This window comes from Polypterus senegalus, chromosome 2 (assembly GCF_016835505.1).
Source record: "Polypterus senegalus isolate Bchr_013 chromosome 2, ASM1683550v1, whole genome shotgun sequence".
Taxonomy (NCBI): Eukaryota; Metazoa; Chordata; class Cladistia; order Polypteriformes; family Polypteridae; genus Polypterus; species Polypterus senegalus.
The window spans coordinates 190,542,802-190,562,821 of record NC_053155.1 but is presented as its reverse complement, the minus strand read 5'-3'; the positions used below and the strand labels follow the sequence as shown (position 1 = coordinate 190,562,821).

Sequence of the window (20,020 nt, the reverse complement as noted above, 5' to 3'; positions counted from 1 at the left end):
GTATATTATTAATTTATTATGTCTGGTAAAGCACAAGATAAAACTAACATGGGAGACCTGTTGCCGAGGAGATAGGAGAATGAATAGACAAGAGTAAGACAAACATTTGGAAATGATTGTCAGGAACCTGTTGTTTAGATGCTCTGGCTTCTGTATCACATTTTGTTAAGTGTTAACACCCTTAACAAGTGTTAACACCCTTTGGCATAATTCAAACCTATAGATACATAGTATGGAATATAAAATTGTTTTGTGAGCTTGGAGGGGGGCAGTGAGATTCTAACTGAAAGGTCCCTATGTTGACAGATTTTTACTTTTTTTTCATTACTAATTTTTCTTATCCACTGCTCTTCTCTAAAGACATTTTCAGAGCGCTTACACAGTTTTACATACAGTATGCAAAATACCAAAAGAGTATTACAGAACCATGTGATAGTTTACATACATAAAAAACACAGATGTATTTAAATGGACATAACATATTTCTAAACTTGACAAAAATGTATGGGAACTAAGGTAACTGAATATTTGGCAATTTGATAACCTGGGTTCGCTTCCCCGGTTCTCCCTGCATGGAGTTTGCATGTTCTCCCCGTGTCTGTGTGGGTTTCCAACGGGTGCTCCGGTTTCCTCCCACAGTCCAAAGACATGCAGGTTAGGTGCATTTGTGATCCTAAATTGTCCCTAGTGTGTGCTTGGTGTCTGGGTGTGTGTGCCCTGTGGTGGGCTGGCGACCTGCCTAGGATTTGCTCCTGCTTTGTGATCTGTGTTGGCTGGGATTGGTTCCAGCAGACCCTCATGACCCTGTGTGAGTGATCGACAGACGGATCGGTGCGGTGTCCACAGTGATGCAGGCTCTGCATCGGTCTGTCGTGGTTAAAAAGGAGCAGAGCCAAAAGGGAAAGCTCTCAATTTACCAGTCAATCTACGTTCCCACCCTCACCTATGGTCATGAGCTATGGATAGTGACAGAAAGAACGAGATCGCGAATACAAGCGGCTGAAATCAGTTTCCTCCGCTTGGTATCTGGGCTTTCCCTTAAAGATAGGGTGAGAAGCTCAGACACTCAGGAGGAGCTCAGAGTAGAGCCACTGCTCCCCCACATCAAGAAGAGTCAGATGAGGTAGCTTGGGCCTCCTGGACGCCTCCCAGGTGAGGTGTTCCGGGCACATCTAACCAGGAGGAGGCCCCAGGGAAGACCCAGGACACGCTGGAGGGACTATGTGTCTCGCCTGGCCTTGGAACGCCTTAGAATTACCCTGGAAGAGCTTATAGAAGTGGCCAGGGAGAGGGAAGTCTGGGCATCTCTGCTCAAGCTACTGCCCCTGCAACCCAATCTCGGATAAGCGTAAGAAGATGGATGGATGAAGATCTTCAGTATACTTTAATAATTCTATCAATAATTTGCATGTTTGTTTATCTTTATTTTTACACTTGAACACCTTCATCCATTTGCCATTTTTTATACTGTTTCAATCATTTTAAAAGAAAATGGCTTACCATTATAGATGTTTCCCTCAGTTCGACCTTCTTACTTTGTTTAAAATATTCACTTACATAATTTCTAGTAACCTTATGAATTTCTCGAGTAAAACCCAATTTTTCCTGCTACACTTCATATTATATATACACCATATATACATATAAATATATATACATATAAATATATATACATATATACACACACATATACATATAAATATATATACATATATACACACACATATATATATATACACACACACACACACACATATATACATATATATACACATATACATATCTACATATATACTGTATATACACATATATATACAAATCTACATATATATCTACATATATATATATATATTAGGGGTGGGACTCGATTAAAAAAATTAATCCAATTATTTAGAGGCTGTGTAATAATTAATCTTGATTAATCGTATGTAATCGCACACGTAAATTTGCCCCAAGTCGCAAATGTTTTTTTTTTTATTTAAAAGGGTTTTAGTGGGTGACAGAATCATATAATAGACATGCACATGAATATTGTAAACTCAAGCTGTTTTAATTTCTGAAAAAAAAAATGCTTTTAAACTGCATTTGAATTCAAAACAGAAACAAAAATATCATCCCTGGTTAAAATTGGGCAGACATAAAAATAAAGTGGTAGTTTAAGTACTTTAAGTACATTTTCAGAATGGTATTGTCTTTAAATAATAAAAAACAAAATTTCAACATAAAGTACACTTTTTCTTCTTAAAAAAATAAGTCAGAAACATAAAAGGTAATTTGACCAGCTTCACCTTTAAACTCTGTGTAACCTTAGCCAAAATTATTTTGTACATTAGGCTAAAACAGTGTGATCATTGAACATTTTGTAATTAGGATGTAATTAGAATTACTAACGGTCACGGAAGTCCAATGATCCCCAGTAAGAGCCACAAAGTCCACTTTCTGTAATGCATCTAATTTTGCTTGCTTTTCAGTGTGCACAAAACCATGCTTTTATCAAGGCTTCGCTCGGGTAGTTTTTTGAAATGAAATTTTCCTCCGATCAGTCGTAGGAACGCGCTTCATTCCGACTCTAACATTTTTGTAGCTGTGGTGTGTGCATCAGTGTAATCGATGCACCAGGAAATCAATTTAGGGATGCACCGAATGTTCGGCAACCGAAATTATTCGGCCGAAAATAGCCAAAAAAAGCACTTTCGGTGTTCGGCCGAATAAGTAAAAAGGCCAAATAAATTTTGACGAACAATGACGTTTTTAATGACACGATCAAATAGTAACCCGCGTAGAGTGAGAGGCGCGCTTTATGCAGCAAAAATGTCAGCAGTGTGGAAGCACTTTAAAGCGTCAGAGAAAGAGGCAAAAACGGCTGTTTGCAGACACTGTTCTGCTGAATTGTCCAGAGGGGGTGCATCTGCAAAAACGTATAGCACTTCAAGTTTAATTTATCACTTAAAATCAAGACACCCCGAACATCATGCAGAGTACGAGAAAGACACGGCGGCGGCTACGGCAACAGCAGCAGCGAAAAGGAAAGTAGCTCCTCCCAGTCCTAGGACAACCACTCCATCTGTGGCTGACTTCTTAGAAAAGGCAAAAAAGTTTGCCAATGACAGTGCCAAAGCTAAAGGTATTACTAAAAGGATAATGGAATTCATCGCATTGGATGATCAACCATTCTCTGTTGGATTTCGCAGGCTTATAGACCATATTGAGCCCCATTACACCATGCCTAGTAGACGGCAGTTCTCAGACGTATGCTTACCTGAGATGTATAACGTCGTTTCAACTCACGTCCATGAGCTCTTGGCTACAGATATTGCAGCCCTCAGCTTCACGACTGATATTTGGAGCTCGGATGTGAGCCCCACCAGTATGCTGAGTTTAACTGCGCAGTGGATCGACACAGATTTCAAGCTACAAAACATTGTGCTTCACTCACAAGAGTTTAGAGGGTCCCATACAGCTGTAGCCATATCCGAGGCGTTCGCCAACATGTTTGACACTTGGCATATCGACCGATCTAAAGTGCATGCGGTAGTCAGTGACAACAAAAGAAATATGGCTAAAGCCATGGAAGATAGTGATCTGAAAGGCATACGGTGTATGGCACACACAATTCAACTGGCAGTCAACGAGGGATTGTTGAGTCAGCGCAGTATAGCAGATGTGATAGCGATAGGCAGGAAAATTGTTGGCCATTTTAAACATTCACCGCTTGCCTATGCGCGCCTACAATCTATCCAAGAACAGTTCGGAACGTCACAAAAACGTTTCCAACAAGATGTGAGCACAAGGTGGAACAGTACATATTATATGCTGGAAAGCCTTTTTGCGCAAAAGTAAGTCTTGGCTACATACATAGCAGATCATGACCTGCCCGCGACATTCACCGCATACCAGTGGGTGTTAATCGAGAAAGTTCTCTCTCTTCTCGCCCCCTTTGAGCAGATAACAAAAGAGAAGCTCATCTGATGCATCTGTGGCAGATGTCATACCTTTACTTGCAGCACTAAAGCGTCTTTTAAACAAAGAGGCTGAAACAGACCACGGAGTTAAAACAACTAAAAGTGCACTCTTGGAAGCTGTCAGCACACGATTTAGTCAGGCGGACTCAGAACCCCTGTACTGCATCGCGACTGTGCTTGATCCACGATATAAAGATCATTACTTGGATGTGGTGAAAAAGCTGCGCACACGAGAAATGATCCAGGCCGAGTTGGATTTGGAAAAGCCGCTAGGTGATGGAGACGGTCAGGTGATGCACAGCACAGGAGATGAAAACAGCGCAGAGAGTAAACGGGCTCATACTACAGATGAGCCGAGCACAGTCTAGCTGTCTGACATGTTCGATGAGATCCTCCAAGAGAATAACCCATTTGCAAGACAGAGGACAAGCTCAACCGCTCAACAGTTAGATGGTTATCTCTCAGAAGTCCCCATCCCCAGGAGCAATAACCCTCTCGAATTTTGGAGGACCAATCAAGGCCGCTTTCCCGACCTGGCGCAGATGGCACGCAGGTAGGCTACTTCTATGGGAAATTAATTTAAGATTTTATTTATATTTTTGGATTATGGTAACACTTTATATGTAGTTTCTATTTTTAACATTAACTAACAATGAAAAACCCTTATTAAAAGCATTTATTAATCTTAATGTTAACATTTACTAATACAGTATTAAAACTAAGTATCACATTTTTAATTTTTGAATTAAAAAGTATCAAAAGTGGTAGGCCTATTTGTTAAAATTGTTAATGCACTTATACTAACATGAACTAAATATTTTTTATTATCTTACATTAACGAAGAAGTTAATAAATACCATAACAAATGTATTGCTCATTGTTAGTTAATGCAATAATGGAAACAAAAGGAAACATTGTAAAGTGTTACTACCTTTATTTTATATTATGTATTTTGTAAAAATTTAAATATTTTCAGTATAGTAAAATAGTAGGCCTACACTGGGTTTCAACCATTTCATTATCTTGAAGACATTGTTCGTTTTGAAATGAGCAACTGTCAGAAAACTGCAATAAAATTTCAACTATTCTGCAGGTACTTGTCTGCTCCATGCACAAGCACCGACAGCGAGAGACTGTTTAGTGCTGCATCTCATGTCATCGATGAGAAGAGGAACCGACTTTTATGTGAGAAAGCAGAGAAGCTACTTTTCATAAAGAAGAACCTGCCACTTTTCCTGAAGAAGTAGGCTAAGTAGGCTTATGTCTAGGACAGTTATTCATTTGTTGTGGGTTCATCCACATTTTTGCACTATTCAATGTACATTTGTTGTTGTAGACATACAGAGTTACATTCTTTCAGCAGTCAGTTATAGGCCTAACATAGGCTATTCAAGAAGGGGGGCTTCAAAGATGGCCAAATAAAAATATTTTTTTATTTTACTAATTTATTTATTTTAAGTTATATTGTGCTTTGTTTGTATAATATCTGCTGGAATGTTAAAAAAAATGTTCAGTGTTAAATAAATATTTTGAAATTGTATTTTTGTTATTTGATTTATTTCTCTGAAAAGCAACACAAAATAGTAAAAAGCAAATTTTTACTATTTAATTATTGTAATGGTGAAAAAATTGGCAAAATAAATGGAAAAAAATACGAAAAACCGGGTTCGGTATTCGGCCTTCGGCCAAGCATTTCATTATTATTCGGCTTCGGCCAAGAATTTAATTTCGGTGCATCCCTAGAAATCATGCATTGACAAAAGTTCCCCTTTTCTTGGAATTGAAAGTGTGATTAAATGCATTATTTTTTGTTATGGAGTACATGCATCGAAGCTTCTCAGCTGAGCTTGTGCTAAGAAAAGGAAAGATTTTAAAAATAACGTAATGTGATTCTGCATTAACCGCATATTTTTTCATACGTCCCAAACCAAGGAGATGCGAGATTAAAATGAATCAGGAAACGCACGTACATCCCCTCTTGGGAATTGAACCTCAGATGACGGCGCTAGAGGCGAAGCCTCTCCAATTGTGCCACGGCGTGTGGCTAGTCTATTTGAGAGTATGTAGATCGGGGTATATACAGTGGTGTGAAAAACTATTTGCCCCCTTCCTGACTTCTTATTCTTTTGCATGTTTGTCACACAAAATGTTTCTGATCATCAAACACATTTAACCATTAGTCAAATATAACACAAGTAAACACAAAATGTAGTTTTTAAATGATGGTTTTTATAATTTAGGGAGAAAAAAAATCCAAACCTACATGGGTCTGTGTGAAAAAGTAATTGCCCCCTTGTTAAAAAATAACCTAACTGTGGGGTATCACACCTGAGTTCAATTTCCGTAGCCACCCCCAGGCCGGATTACTGCCACACCTGTTTCAATCAAGAAATCACTTAAATAGGAGCTGCCTGACTCAGAGAAGTAGACCAAAAGCACCTCAAAAGCTAGACATCTTGCCAAGATCCAAAGAAATTCAAGAACAAATGAGAACAGAAGTAATTAAGATCTATCAGTCTGGTAAAGGTTATAAAGCCATTTCTAAAGCTTTGGGACTCCAGTGAACCACAGTGAGAGCCATTATCCACAAATGACAAAAACTTGGAACAGTGGTGAACCTTCCCAGGAATGGCAGGCCGACCAAAATTACCCCAAGAGCGACTCATCCAAGAGGTCACAAAAGACCCCAGGACAACGTCTAAAGAACTGCAGGCCTCACTTGCCTCAATTAAGGTCAGTGTTCATGACCATAAGAAAGAGACTGGGCAAAAACGGCCTGCATGGCAGATTTCCAAGATGCAAACCACTGTTAAGCAAAAAGAACATTAGGGCTCGTCTCAATTTTGCTAAGAAACATATCTCAATGATTGCCAAGACTTTTGGGAAAATACCTTGTGGACTGATGAGACAAAAGTTGAACTTTTTGGAAGGCAAATGTCTCGTTACATCTGGCGTAAAAGGAACACAGCATTTCAGAAAAAGAACATCATACCAACAGTAAAATATGGTGGTGGTAGTGTGATGGTCTAGGGTTGTTTTGCTGCTTCAGGACCTGGAAGGCTTGCTGCGATAGATGGAACCATGAATTCTACTGTCTACCAAAATATCCTGAAGGAGAATGTCCAGCCATCTGTTCGTCGACTCAAGCTGAAGCGATCTTGGGTGCTGCCACAGGACAATGACCCCAAAACACCAGCAAATCCACCTCTGAATGGCTGAAGAAAAACAAAATGAAGACTTTGGAGTGGCCTAGTCAAAGTCCTGACCTGAATCCAATTGAGATGCTATGGCATGACCTTAAAAAGGCGGTTCATGCTAGAAAACCCTCAAATAAAGCTGAATTACAACAATTCTGTAAAGATGAGTGGGCCAAAATTCCTCCAGAGCGCTGTAAAAGACTCATTGCAAGTTATCGCAAACGCTTGATTGCAGTTATTGCTGCTAAGGGTGGCCCAACCAGTTATTAGGTTCAGGGGGCAATTACTTTTTCACACAGGGCCATATTGGTTTGGATTTTTTTTCTCCCTAAATAATAAAAACCATCATTTAAAAACTGCATTTTGTGTTTACTTGTGTTATATTTGACTAATGGTTAAATGTGTTTGATGATCAGAAACATTTTGTGTGACAAACATGCAAAAGAATAAGAAATCAGGAAGGGGGCAAATAGTTTTTCAACCCACTGTATGTCCATAGCCTGCAGTTCAGTCACCATGTGAGGCGGCGTTGGGTCCCCTATCCCAACGCCTCCCACATTGTTGGCTGTCTGCCTATATAAGGCTGTCCGTCACGCTGGTCTCTACATTCCCTTCCTTGGTTCGCCACGGGAATCACGTCTCCCTGCTGATAACTACAGCCTTTTTATTTAATCCACGGATTCTCCACTGTTTTATTGTTCGTTTTTTACGATTGCAGTTATTGTGTATGTATTTTAGACTTACTTTACATTGTTCAGGTACCCATTTCCTTTATCATTCCAACCATACCATCGTCGATCAAAGAACTGTCACTTACCGAGTGGTTTCCATGCGCGGAGATGGCACCTACCTTTTCCATTCTCTTTGTTACATATTGCACGGCCATATCAGGCTCACTCTTGATATCCAGAGGAACATTGTGTCTTATGTATTGAATGACTGGGACAGGTTCACGGTGTGGACTGATGATGGTACAGGGGATAATTATACTACACAGGAGCACTATAAGAGTGAAATGCTTAAGCCCTTCACCTATGGTTCTGCATGTGAGTTGATGGCTGCCGATGAATTGTTCGGTTGTCGCTTTCAAGTGTACCAAAATGGCCAAATATTATACACCTTTCGACAACTGCCAATGCCTCTTAAACATCTTAGATTCACAGGTGACGATTTCAGTAGTGGACACTTTGATGTTTATGAATGTTTAAACTCTCAAAAGCTGGATGTGAAGTTATCGATGAAACCGGTTGTGTGCTTACAACGCTTGACAGATGCCGAATGTCACTTCAACACAAGTCCTGCAAATACTGTCGTAATTGAAACAAACCATGAAACTGAAACCGATTATGACAGCAGCAATCCAAGCTGTGAGATTTGAGACAAGATTGCTTTTCACATGGCCAACAGTACGTTGCATGCTCAAGAGTAAGCTCAGCGCACAGCTTGGTCATATTACAACCGGAGGGCCGAACTGACAATGTGGTATACAAAGAGATCCTTAACAAATAATTATTGGTATATTTTCCCTCAGTTTAAAAAGGGTTAATTTTCTTCTTAATAAAAATTTTAATGCAGTACTTTGCCGCTGCAAAGCGTGGGCATTTTGCTAGTATATATATATATATATATATATATATATATATATATATATATATATACACACACACACACACACACACACACACACACACACAATACATACATGTCAATGTCATTTTATTTATATAGTACATTTAAAACAAAATAGGAATGCTGAGGCCAAAGTGCTTTACAATAAAAGAAAACAAAAATACAATTAACATAAATAACATAAATAGAAATAAAATAAATTATTTAAATTATATAAATTATTTCATTGAGTTAACAAAGCGGGAATCTCTCACTGCAATTTCTTGGCAAAAAAACCCTTTCATTATTGCTATTTTTATTTCATTATGAAATTATCTAAGAAATAAAAATACATGATTTATCCATTTAGCTGTTGGTTATGATCACTTTACCTTGAAGTGTCATGTATTTAAGTGAGCTGAAATGATGGCATAATTATTAGCTCTTTAATAAAGCATCATGCATAGCCCTGATAATGAAAGAAAGACTTTTGCACTCTTCCTCCAATTGTTATTAAAGTGGCTAGATTTTTCCATCCAACTATCCATCCATTTTTTAACTGACTTACCCATTTCAGGGTTGCTGGGTGCCAGTGACAAATCCAGCTGCATTTGGCATGAAACAGGAGCCAACCTTGGATGTGTCATCACCCTCATACATCCTTCTACAACGGTTAAAATATGAACTGCTCCAAATGTTCAATCCAAAATGAAATGTTTTTTAAATTCCCATGTTGGCCACTCACAAGGCACTGAAGTATGAGGAAATCACTCCAGTGATGCATCATGTAAGGTGTTAAAGGAAGAGCATAATGGCAAAGATGCACAGTTAGTAGGGCTACTAGAATTTCACAATTAATTGCTGAAAATAAATCAGCATCACTGAACTTCTGTCATTTACTATATTTCCATCCATCCATCCATTATCCAATCCACTATATCCTAACTATAGGGTCATGGGGTCTGCTGGAGCCAATCCCAGCCAACACAGGGTGCAAGGCAGGAAACAAACCCCAGGCAGGGCACCAGCCCACCGCAGCATTCCCAATATTTATGAAGACAAAGTAATATTTATTAGTAAAACAACTAAAATGAAACAAATGTGAAAGCATACAACACAAGCTCCAGTTATAAGTAATTACTGCATTTACAGTCCAATTCAATGGCTAATTCTAGATTAGTATACAGGCTAATCAATATGAAAATCAGGTCAATTATGTAAGGTTGCCTGAAAATACCAGAACAAAGGCGGTTTTATAAGTATTTTGAAATAATAATAATCGTAAACTGATGTTTGGTTTCACAAAGTTAGTCTTTAAAGTTGGGACAGATCTAAAACAGGAGAGAGAAATTTAAAAAAAATTAAAGCATCAGTAGTTGGTGACAATTGATACTTGAACTAACTTGACTTATCCATTAAATATTACATATCAAAAGTTTTGTTAACCAGCTAATGTCTTCTTGATATAATGATGCAAACAAGTCTGACAACATCAAATGCCACAAACCCAACAAAGTGGTTCTTTGACAAACCTGGTTTGAAAAGTGTATTGGTAGAAAAGTCAGTGTAAATAAAAATACTATCTTGATACCTAGTAACACATTTGGCAAAGATATAAGGATTAAATTTAAATTTTTTAATATTGATTCAAAACTGTACTTATTTTTCAGTTACTGGAGAGAAAATGTTAGTGGGCACATTTTTTATATGCACATTTAAGAAAAATCAGGTAGCTCATAATGATTACATCATTCTTTATAATCATATGCTGAAACCCCCTCAAACAAACAAAATCTTCCCCATTTGTTGTTATATTTGGGGGGAATTCCCCTCTGTCACATACGAAGCACAAACCCTGAAATTTGCAAGCTATCTCTTTATTTCACCTACAGTATATATTTGAGGAGAAATGCAGTAAATAAGATTTTGACTAGTGTCCCCTAGTTTTGCTGAGGAATCAAATATGTCTGTATCATTGATGACTATTTACATCTCATATTGTTGTTGCTATTACTGTTACAAGACACCGTCCACAATATGAGAGGTAAATCCTGCCCATATTATCATGAGATAAGTGGGACTACTCTTGCACACCCTAAGCTTATCACACACATATATACACATAGAGTACAATCACACTCACACTTAAGTACTGATTATGAGTGATGCCTATGCAGCTTTTCACTACTCCGTATTCAACTTAGGAGCTTCCTGAGGGAGAGAGTCAGAGAGAACAGGAGAGATGGAAGTTGTTTTTCAAGTGGCTTATCTTGACTGTGAAGTCATGATGCTGCATGGACAATGTCTCTCAGGTTTAGCTGGATGGAGTCTCTCTCTCAACCATCCTTTATGCCAAAAATACCATGTGGGGTTCTGGACCTTATGATGCAATACACAGGTAATTAACTAACAACTCTGATGATGGACAGCATGTCCCAGAATCTTTGATCACAAGACGATGTGCAACATACATTATCTTGTCATGGGTGCTTATCTATACCATGTCCAGTTCTCCTGGGATAAATAATCCTTTTTGGAGTTTGAATTATCAACAGAGTAGTCATTCTAACTACATTTCACATTCTAAATGAGAGTTATATAGAGATATATAGAGATAAAGTAAAAAGAAAAAATGTATAAACAGAGACAAAATAAATAGGATGATAAACTGAAAGAGATTTTAACAGTATTGCTCTGTATGAAATGTTTCTGAGAAAAGTTCAGGTTGATGAAAAAAGAAGTTCAATTACTATTCACTATAGTTCAGCTGAACAAAACTTGTAACAAAGAGCAACCATTATGGTTTTTAGGTAAAACATCTTCAGTCACAAAATGGGAATTTTTTTCTCTCTCCAGGATGAAATCTTCATTCTGAATTCTCTGTTATTACAGTTAACTTAGCAGAGACAGCAGAGTCTGAGGAACTGACAAATAGGAAGAATGTTTTTGGTGTGCCACAGATAGAAAGACTTCAAGACCAACCTGAGTGGGTCAGTTGGCACATAAAAATTAAAGATTGAAAGTCCTGAAAAGGGCGGCACGGTGGCGCAGTGGTAGTGCTGCTGCCTTGCAGTTAGGAGACCCGGGTTCACTTCCCGGGTCCTCCCTGCGTGGAGTTTGCATGTTCTCCCCATGTCTGTGTGGGTTTTCTCCGGGCGCTCCGGTTTCCTCCCACAGTCCAACGACATACAAGTTAGGTGGATTGGCGATTCTAAATTGGTCCTAGTGTGTGCTTGGTGTGTGGGTGTGTTTGTGTGTGTCCTGCGGTGGGATTGGCTCCAGCAGACCCCTGTGTTAGGATTCAGCAGGTTGGAAAATGGATGGATGGAAGTCCTGAAAAACTGATAAATGATATCAAGGATAGTGATGTCAAGGAATGGTAATGGACTATAAACTTTCAAAATGGTTAATGAATTCCTGAAGCTGGGTTCTGGAGCAGGATCCAGCACAAACACAGCTGTCAACATAACTTTTGTACTGGACTGGTACAAAGCCAAGGTATGAAGAAAATTAACACTCTCATTATAGTACCCACTGTGACTCTGACCCGATGTTAAAAGATGCTTCCAAAAGAGAAAGCATTGAGGCTAACACACCAACTCTGCCAAGTCTGGTGAGGGATGATCAAGAACCAGTCATCTATTTAAAGACATGTATGATGGCAATGAAACCATTACTATAAGGAAAGACTGTGCATGCAGGTAAGTGATGTCTGTGGTGTGGGTGAAGCAGTCAGGACCCTGAAACTAAAAGGTGTCAAACAACTAGAAGAAATGGATACGATGGAAGACAGGAAGGCCTACAATTAGTGGTCTCATTAAGCTGTCAAGAAAAGCTTACATAGGAGTTGTGGGATAGGTAGGTTCAGTAGACTTTATTATCCCATAGGGAAATTTGTTTGCAGCAGGAAAGTACAAAAACAGAAGACTTTGTTACAGAGATCCAATAGATAAGTTAAGACATAACATTGGACCACCAATTTTATTGCATAAAGACACACTCAAGGTCAATACAAAGAAGAATAATTACTTTTAACAGTATACACAATAATAATGCAGAACTTAACATTTAGCAACATCCCTACACGTAAAAGAATTTAAAATGCTTATAGCTGTAAGAATAAAAGAATTCTTAAACCTGTTGCGCTTTACCTTAGGAAACCTAAATTTGCAGCTTGATGGCAACAGTTGGAATTTAGAGCAAATGAGATGTCTACTACCTGAAAGAATTAAATTGGCTTTCTTTTTAACCTGTTTGCAATACATTTCAGTGATATAGATCTGCTGTGAACTAATTACTGCAAATTCTTAGAATGTTGTTAAGAGAATTTATATTCTTATTGCTGAGGTCACCAAACCAGCAGATAAAAGCAAATGTAACAAAGTATTCAATAAAGGACCTATAAAGAAAACACCCCCATCTACACTGGAGGAAGATTAAGAGTCATCAGCTTTAAATTTCTTGGAGTGACCATCACACATTAATTGAGGCAGACACAATACATTTCAGACATTGCCAAGACATTTTCACTAATACATCTACCTCCTTGGACTTGTGAAGAAAGCTTGTATTTCTCCATTGGTACTGACTTCTAGAAGTACACAGTTAAGTCCATCTTTCCTGGCTGCATAATATCCTGCTACAGCTCAAGTTTGTAAAGCACTACAAAAAACAGTGAAGGTGGTACAGAATGTTACCTGAACCCAGATGCCTTCTATTCATAGCATATACAGTATAACACACACTGCCTTATAAAGGGAAACAGGCTTATTTAATACCTCAGCCTTCCTGCACAGGCACTATGTGGTGTTGCATATTTACATATTGTATATAATTGATAATATGGTATATCAACTAAATACTGATTTGATGACAGTGAATGCTTAAAAAAAGCATTTTTTATGTTTTATATTTGTAATTCATTTAGACTACTTTGCAGAGGTGCTTTCACTTTGACATGAAATAATTTTTATCAGTTGATCAGTGTCAAAAAAGACAAAAACACTTTCATTCAAATTGGATTAACAATAAATTGTAAAAACTTTCAAGAGTGTGTTTACTTTTTGGTATCATACATGTGGCATATTGTGTATTCTGTTCTATATTTTTGTGTGTCTTTTGTTGGTATTGCATTGTATGTCTCTGTTCTGAGGATACCTACAAGTATGAATTTTATTGTAAGCACACTGACAAATTTTATGCAGTTTGGCTGTGAAAAAAAAAAAAAATCTTAAAATTTTGCAATGAGAAAAAACAATATATTTTTGCATCAGAAAACTTCTTAAATCTTTGTGGACCATTCTTAATGCTGGGATAGGCTAATGCTATTTAAAAAATTAACCTCTGTAAAGTACATCTATAGAGTGATACATTTACACAGCTACCACTTGACATATGAAAATGCAAGGTTTTTGATTTCCCTTCTGTAAAAATAAAACATTCATCAAACACTACATGTATTAAATATTTTTTTACTTTTTTTTGTTACACAGTACATTTCAAAAATAAAATATGTCAGATGTGCTGTTAAAACTGGAAAAGAATGGTACAATTTTGAATATGGGTTTAACTTTTGGTTTCAGCTATTGGAACTATTTTTTAACTGTAAACACTCTTTTCATTTTTGTTTTGGCTATTGCTAAAAAATAATACTTAAGACAAATGAAGAAGAAAGTGGCTGCACAGTTTATGTTAATAAACTGCACAATGGCTGCCAACAAGAAGCTACAGAAGAAGCCCTACTTTTAATTTCTGACCAGGATGGGCGTTTATAAGTTTACCCACATCTGGATGCTTTTTTTCTTTCCAGACAGTGAAGTGTCCTCTCAATGATATGTCTCTATTGTGATTAAAGACTATAACTAAAACTGTACAAATAAATACACATGCACTCTATGTGAATGTGTTTTACTCGAGCTGGGTTACAGCACTCCTCCCATTGCTATGAGCATAGGTTCTAGCTCCCAATAAGTCTCAAAGATTGGACTGATGGAGAAAGTATATCTTATCATTTAAACTAAATATGAAGTATATGTTATTTTTGTGTGATGTCAGTATCTTATGACAGAAGCTTTCTTTGATAATAATAAGTGCTGCATACAATAAGCAGCAACACATCCTTACAATGTATCCAGCTGATTGTAAAAGTCTTGGTTTGATGCACTGACAAGAGAGAGTCCCTAGTATTGACAAGAGTCCCTATTCAGTCTTATTGATCTGCAAACAGTATTTCACTCTGCAGACAGATAAACAGAAACAAGTGATCTACAACAATTAAAACCATTGAATCACTTCAGTTCTTGCTACTGATTAGAAGTGACAGTGTGATTGCTATTTGTAATGCAGACCAAACTACTTTACACCTACAATTTACAATAATTTACACCTACAACAACTGCTTCATTAAACGTCTGAGTTTATCTTGGAGCTTATTTATTTTAATTAAAACATACATACATAAATAAATCTATACATACATAAATAATCACAAATCCAAAACAAGATATGAGTAACAACAAAAAACTACCAGAATTCTAGCTTAACACAAATGAAAAAATGAATATTTATAATATAAAACGGACAGGCAGCTCAGCTATTTTTTTTAACCAGATCAGCATGTTCCATGGCATGATTCTGTGAGTTCATAATGCTTTTTATAGGATTATACAGCACTGCGTTACTGTGTGCACACAAATAAAGCTAATAAACAAGAGGACATACAAGCAATGTATTCTGTTTAAAGCACATTATAATCACTGATTCAGTTTTTGGTGTTCAGTCTGAAATATGTTCTTTAATTTACTAGTTGAGCTCCCCATGGTTGCTGAAGAAACAGTTTAAATGTTCTTGGAAAATCTACATGAATTAACTCTTATAGTTGAACTCACAAGTGAACACAAAACAGAGTTTATAAAGCTTCACATAAGAGTGAGAACTCATAGAGACAAAGAGTGCAGAAATGAAGTTGAGTTGTAGCAGCCTTATATTTGAAACATGCCCATCACACTAAACCGACATATCATAGGTTAAAATTCAAATAAAGTATTTACAATAGTGATCGACTGGCACCCTGTCCAGAACTGTTACCTACCTTGCACTCAATGCTGTCAAGTTGATGCTTAGCCAACCGGAATTGTTAAATTAAGTTAAGCAGGTTTTAGAATATAATGTTAGTTATTTTATTCTTCAAATACTGGTATTTTTTTTACATTTAGCCCAAGACACCGTAACGGCTTAAAGAAATGTTATAGAACTAATATGTTCCGCTTTAGTTCATACACAAACTTTTAAGTTCAATAAACTGTTTATTTTGATAAGCAAATATCAGCACTGTACCTGGAAGACTTGAAACTACAGTAATTTACAATTTATTTTGCAGGACTCTGCATTTCTGTACCATAGGGGAACCAAGGCATGGGCCAAATGACTGTTTTTAATTTAAAAAAAGACTCATGGATAAGGCATTCCTTATATGATATCAACAATTAAGAGACTGTTACAACACAAACATGTGAGCACAGTTGGATAACAAGCATTTAACCTTTTGTGTGTGGTGGTTTTTGCAGAGTCCTAGTGTCCTCGTGCCCAAAGATAGAAAAAAAAATACGCAAAAAAGCAAAATAATACCTAGGCAAATCTGTTGTAATTAATTAAATGTAACTAGCTGTGCTTCCCATCTAGGATAGATTGAAGCCTAAGTAATCAATGAACACCTTAGCATTTACACTTGCAGTACATCATTTATTGGAAATTATTTTGTAATGCAGGTAGTAAAAAAATGCATTGTAATGGTCATTTCAACAGATGGCACATCATAAACATTATCACTGTCTTTACGAATCCCATATCAAATGGCATATAACAAAGACATAGCAATCAGGCAGAAACACAGATTTTTTTTTTTTATTAAGGTGGATAAATCTAAGTAATAAAATATAAACAAATCTAAAATCTGATCTAAATGAACAAAAAGAAATAGGGACAAGACAAAAAATCTTAAGTGTTTATACAAGAGCAGAATAATATACAAACCTGTACAAAATACATAACAAGAAATATAAAAATAGGCAAAAACCATAATGGCTTTTCTATAAAATAAATATCCTTGCTAAACAGCCACTTCTCTTATTTGCTTAATTACTGGTAGACATAATGCATGGGCTATAGAAATACTGTAATAATGTAAGGTATTTGTTCCATCCACATTAGCCACTTGCTTCTGTCCCAGATCTGGGTAGTTGTGTTGTTCCTGATTAAATTACTATAACATCAGCTTTCCCATCAGACCTAACATATCCATAGTTAATTTTACCTTCTTCTCTGTCGACACTAAATCTTGATGTTTGTGAGCATTCATCTTTTCCAAGAAACAAATCTGACAATTTCAGGCACATTTTGTAGTTTTGACACTTTTTAGACTTTTTTTCTTTAAGCACACCAATTAATCTAACATCTGTCCATATTGTTTTCTTAACTGGCATCACTATAGGTTGTACACAGGTGCCAAGCAAATCATCACATTGGTGGAAACTTAATGTGTTTAGGTAGTGTTTATTTTTTGTGAAGGCTCTGGTTAATTTCTTTGTGTGTGTGATCCCACCTGTGAATGAAGATTAGCAGGCATGACCATAAACATTGCTGTGAAGAGCAATCACTGTATTTCAAGCTTATATTTTTTGGTGCCAGTGCCTTCAATATCATAGTGCCATTGGCACTTGCCCATATGGTGTTAATCCAGCCCTACATAAAGGAGTGTGACTGTTGTTGATCTCAAACAATGAAACATTAACTGTGCTCCAACCTTTTAATGTTTAACGGACAAAGATGCAATGAATACCGGCAACTGGTGACACATCATAAAACTCTGACAATAAGGGCATTTAAAAAAAAATCTGTCAGAAATGAACAGCTTCTGGAGGATAAGGATTTCCCCACCACTCTTAGTTTTCAAGGCAATGTATTACATTCTGGATCTTCTCCACTTGTAGCACCTGCCCTTCCTGCCAACTGTCACATAGTGAAAACAAGAATCCTTTTATCTTTTTGCTTATGGGCTTGTCCTCTTTCAATTCATACATTGTATTTCGTAGATAAAAACTTAATTTGCAACATTATCAGGTGAACAAGGAGATTTAGATCTACACATTTCTATCTTTGAGTTTTTTTCTAAAAGTAGTTTTTTTATTAGCACCTGTTACATTACTTTTATTTAAGTGGTAATATGTAACTCTTTATGGTACTGTATATTTAAAATCTTTATGTATGCTGAATGTTGTTTATTTCTTCAAAAAAAAAAAAAAAACCAATAAGGAAATTAATTTAAACTGCAACATAAAATATCTTTTTAAAATGAACCATGTACATAAGTGCACTTACATACACATCCCACAGATAGACTATACTCACATGCAAAATAAAGGAAAAGATGAGCACTAAGTAGCTTTCATTCACAGCCACTCACAGCTTTAATTGATACTTGCATTAGATCATTTATGTAGTTAGTTTTTTAAATAAGCCAATGTGAGTATGTGGGCTGTGTTTTACATTCCTTCAAAGCTGCACAAATGCTACCTACTCTAGGTATTGTTGAATGCCAAATAACAGCTGCTTGATTGTTTAGTGTAATGCAGTAGATAAATGATATCTGATAATAAGCCATCACATAAAAATTAATTATGATTGCTAAGTTATAATATGAATCGATCTCCTAACAGCTGTCAGCCTTGTCCCCAATAGCAATTCCAATGTGCTTCTGTATTTAAAAAATATTTTTTAATCCTCATCTTATTTTTTAAGATCTGGCATCATGCATACTTGAAACAACGATAAAAAAAGTTTTGGAAAAGTACAAAATCTTCTTTATTCCCAATAGACTGCATTCCAAGGCAATTTATAGATACTACAGAACTGAAAAAAATAAAGTTACACAACTTTTTTGGGGTCATTCAAACATATATAATCCAGTGATGGATTGTGACACTTGAAACGTTTACCTAAACTTCATTGGCTTAAATAGTAGGCCACCTCATTAGGCAGTAAAGTGTCTGAAATAATGCTGACTATGTTACTCCAGGCTCTGGAAAGTCAGGCACAAGCTGTTAATGGCTGATACACCATACAATAGCACACCAGGAGAAATGCTGAGACAAAAGTTCACAAAAGTTAATAGGGTTTTTTTCTCACTAGAAATCACAAAAGTCTATTTTTAAACTTAATAGCGGAAAAGGCATAAATAATAAATGCTTTAACAATATTATAGTAAGGATGATTAAAGTATATTATGTAAAGACACACTACTCTGGCTCATTTATACCAATGGGAATATGCCTATATATTGTATCTAGTATGTTGTAAGCTTGGCATTCTTAATGCAAATAGCTATGCCACTGTATTTAATTCGGACTTTCAAAATCCATGTGCAAGGCATGTAATCCTATATCTGTGGCCTGGATGGGAAGCCATAATGGACAGATACTATATATAGAGGCATAACCCGGCCGGCATGGTGCTTGATTATTATCCCAGTCAGGCTGGAAGATTAATGGCTAGACCGGGTGAAGTTGTCTGTCAAGAGCAATTCCTTCCCCAGTACATTAGATGGCAGTGCTACTCTGCCATGGCCCCAGTATGGACACCCACATGGACTTGTCCTGAGAAACAACCCTATAGGGGTTTTTTGGTGCCACCAGAGGGTGCTGTAAGGAGAAGAACTCCCTGTTTCGTAGTGCTTCTGCAAGACCCAAAATTGAGTCCATCATTCAGTGCTATGAAACCAGAAGTATACCCGGATCCAACATAAAATAAACCACTTCACCTCATCCAGGTGAGTTTGAGTCGGGTGAAATATGGACAAGGTTTGCCTGGAGGAGTAGAAGAGACACAAAAAAGAAAAAGATTAGTGATCGTTTTTAGTTTCAAAGCCTTTTGTAAGGTATTTTTTGTAATAAAATTCGTATTTGAACCCGAGACTTATGCTGTGCTGGTCGTGTCTGAGGTTTGGGGTGCTGCAATACCCCCTACTGGTCACTATATATACATACTTCTGGGATATTTATCTGGTCAGTTAAGTAGTAGAAGGGGTTGTTAATCAGTTTCAGCTGCTTTGGAGTTAATGAAATTAACACTGGTGCACTAGAGGGGCAATAATGTGAATTTCCCCTTGGGGATTAAAAAAGTATCTATCTATCTATCTATCTATAATGAGATGACCCCCAAAACAGAAATGGTTTAACAGGTGGAGGCCACTGACATTTT

General features: G+C 36.9%; 2 protein-coding genes across 7 annotated transcripts in view; one reads left to right on the top strand and one right to left on the bottom strand.

Moving 5' to 3' along the window:
- The window catches only part of sytl5 (synaptotagmin-like 5), a 356,011-nt gene that overhangs the window by 327,604 nt on the left and 8,387 nt on the right, over nt 1–20,020 (bottom strand). The window lies entirely within an intron of this gene.
- On the top strand, nt 4,336–5,209 carry LOC120524444 (zinc finger BED domain-containing protein 4-like). The gene is made up of 2 exons (XM_039746296.1): nt 4,336–4,515; nt 5,056–5,209. The coding sequence occupies exons 1-2, from the start codon at nt 4,340–4,342 to the stop codon at nt 5,207–5,209; spliced, it is 330 nt and encodes a 109-aa protein (XP_039602230.1). The 5' UTR covers nt 4,336–4,339.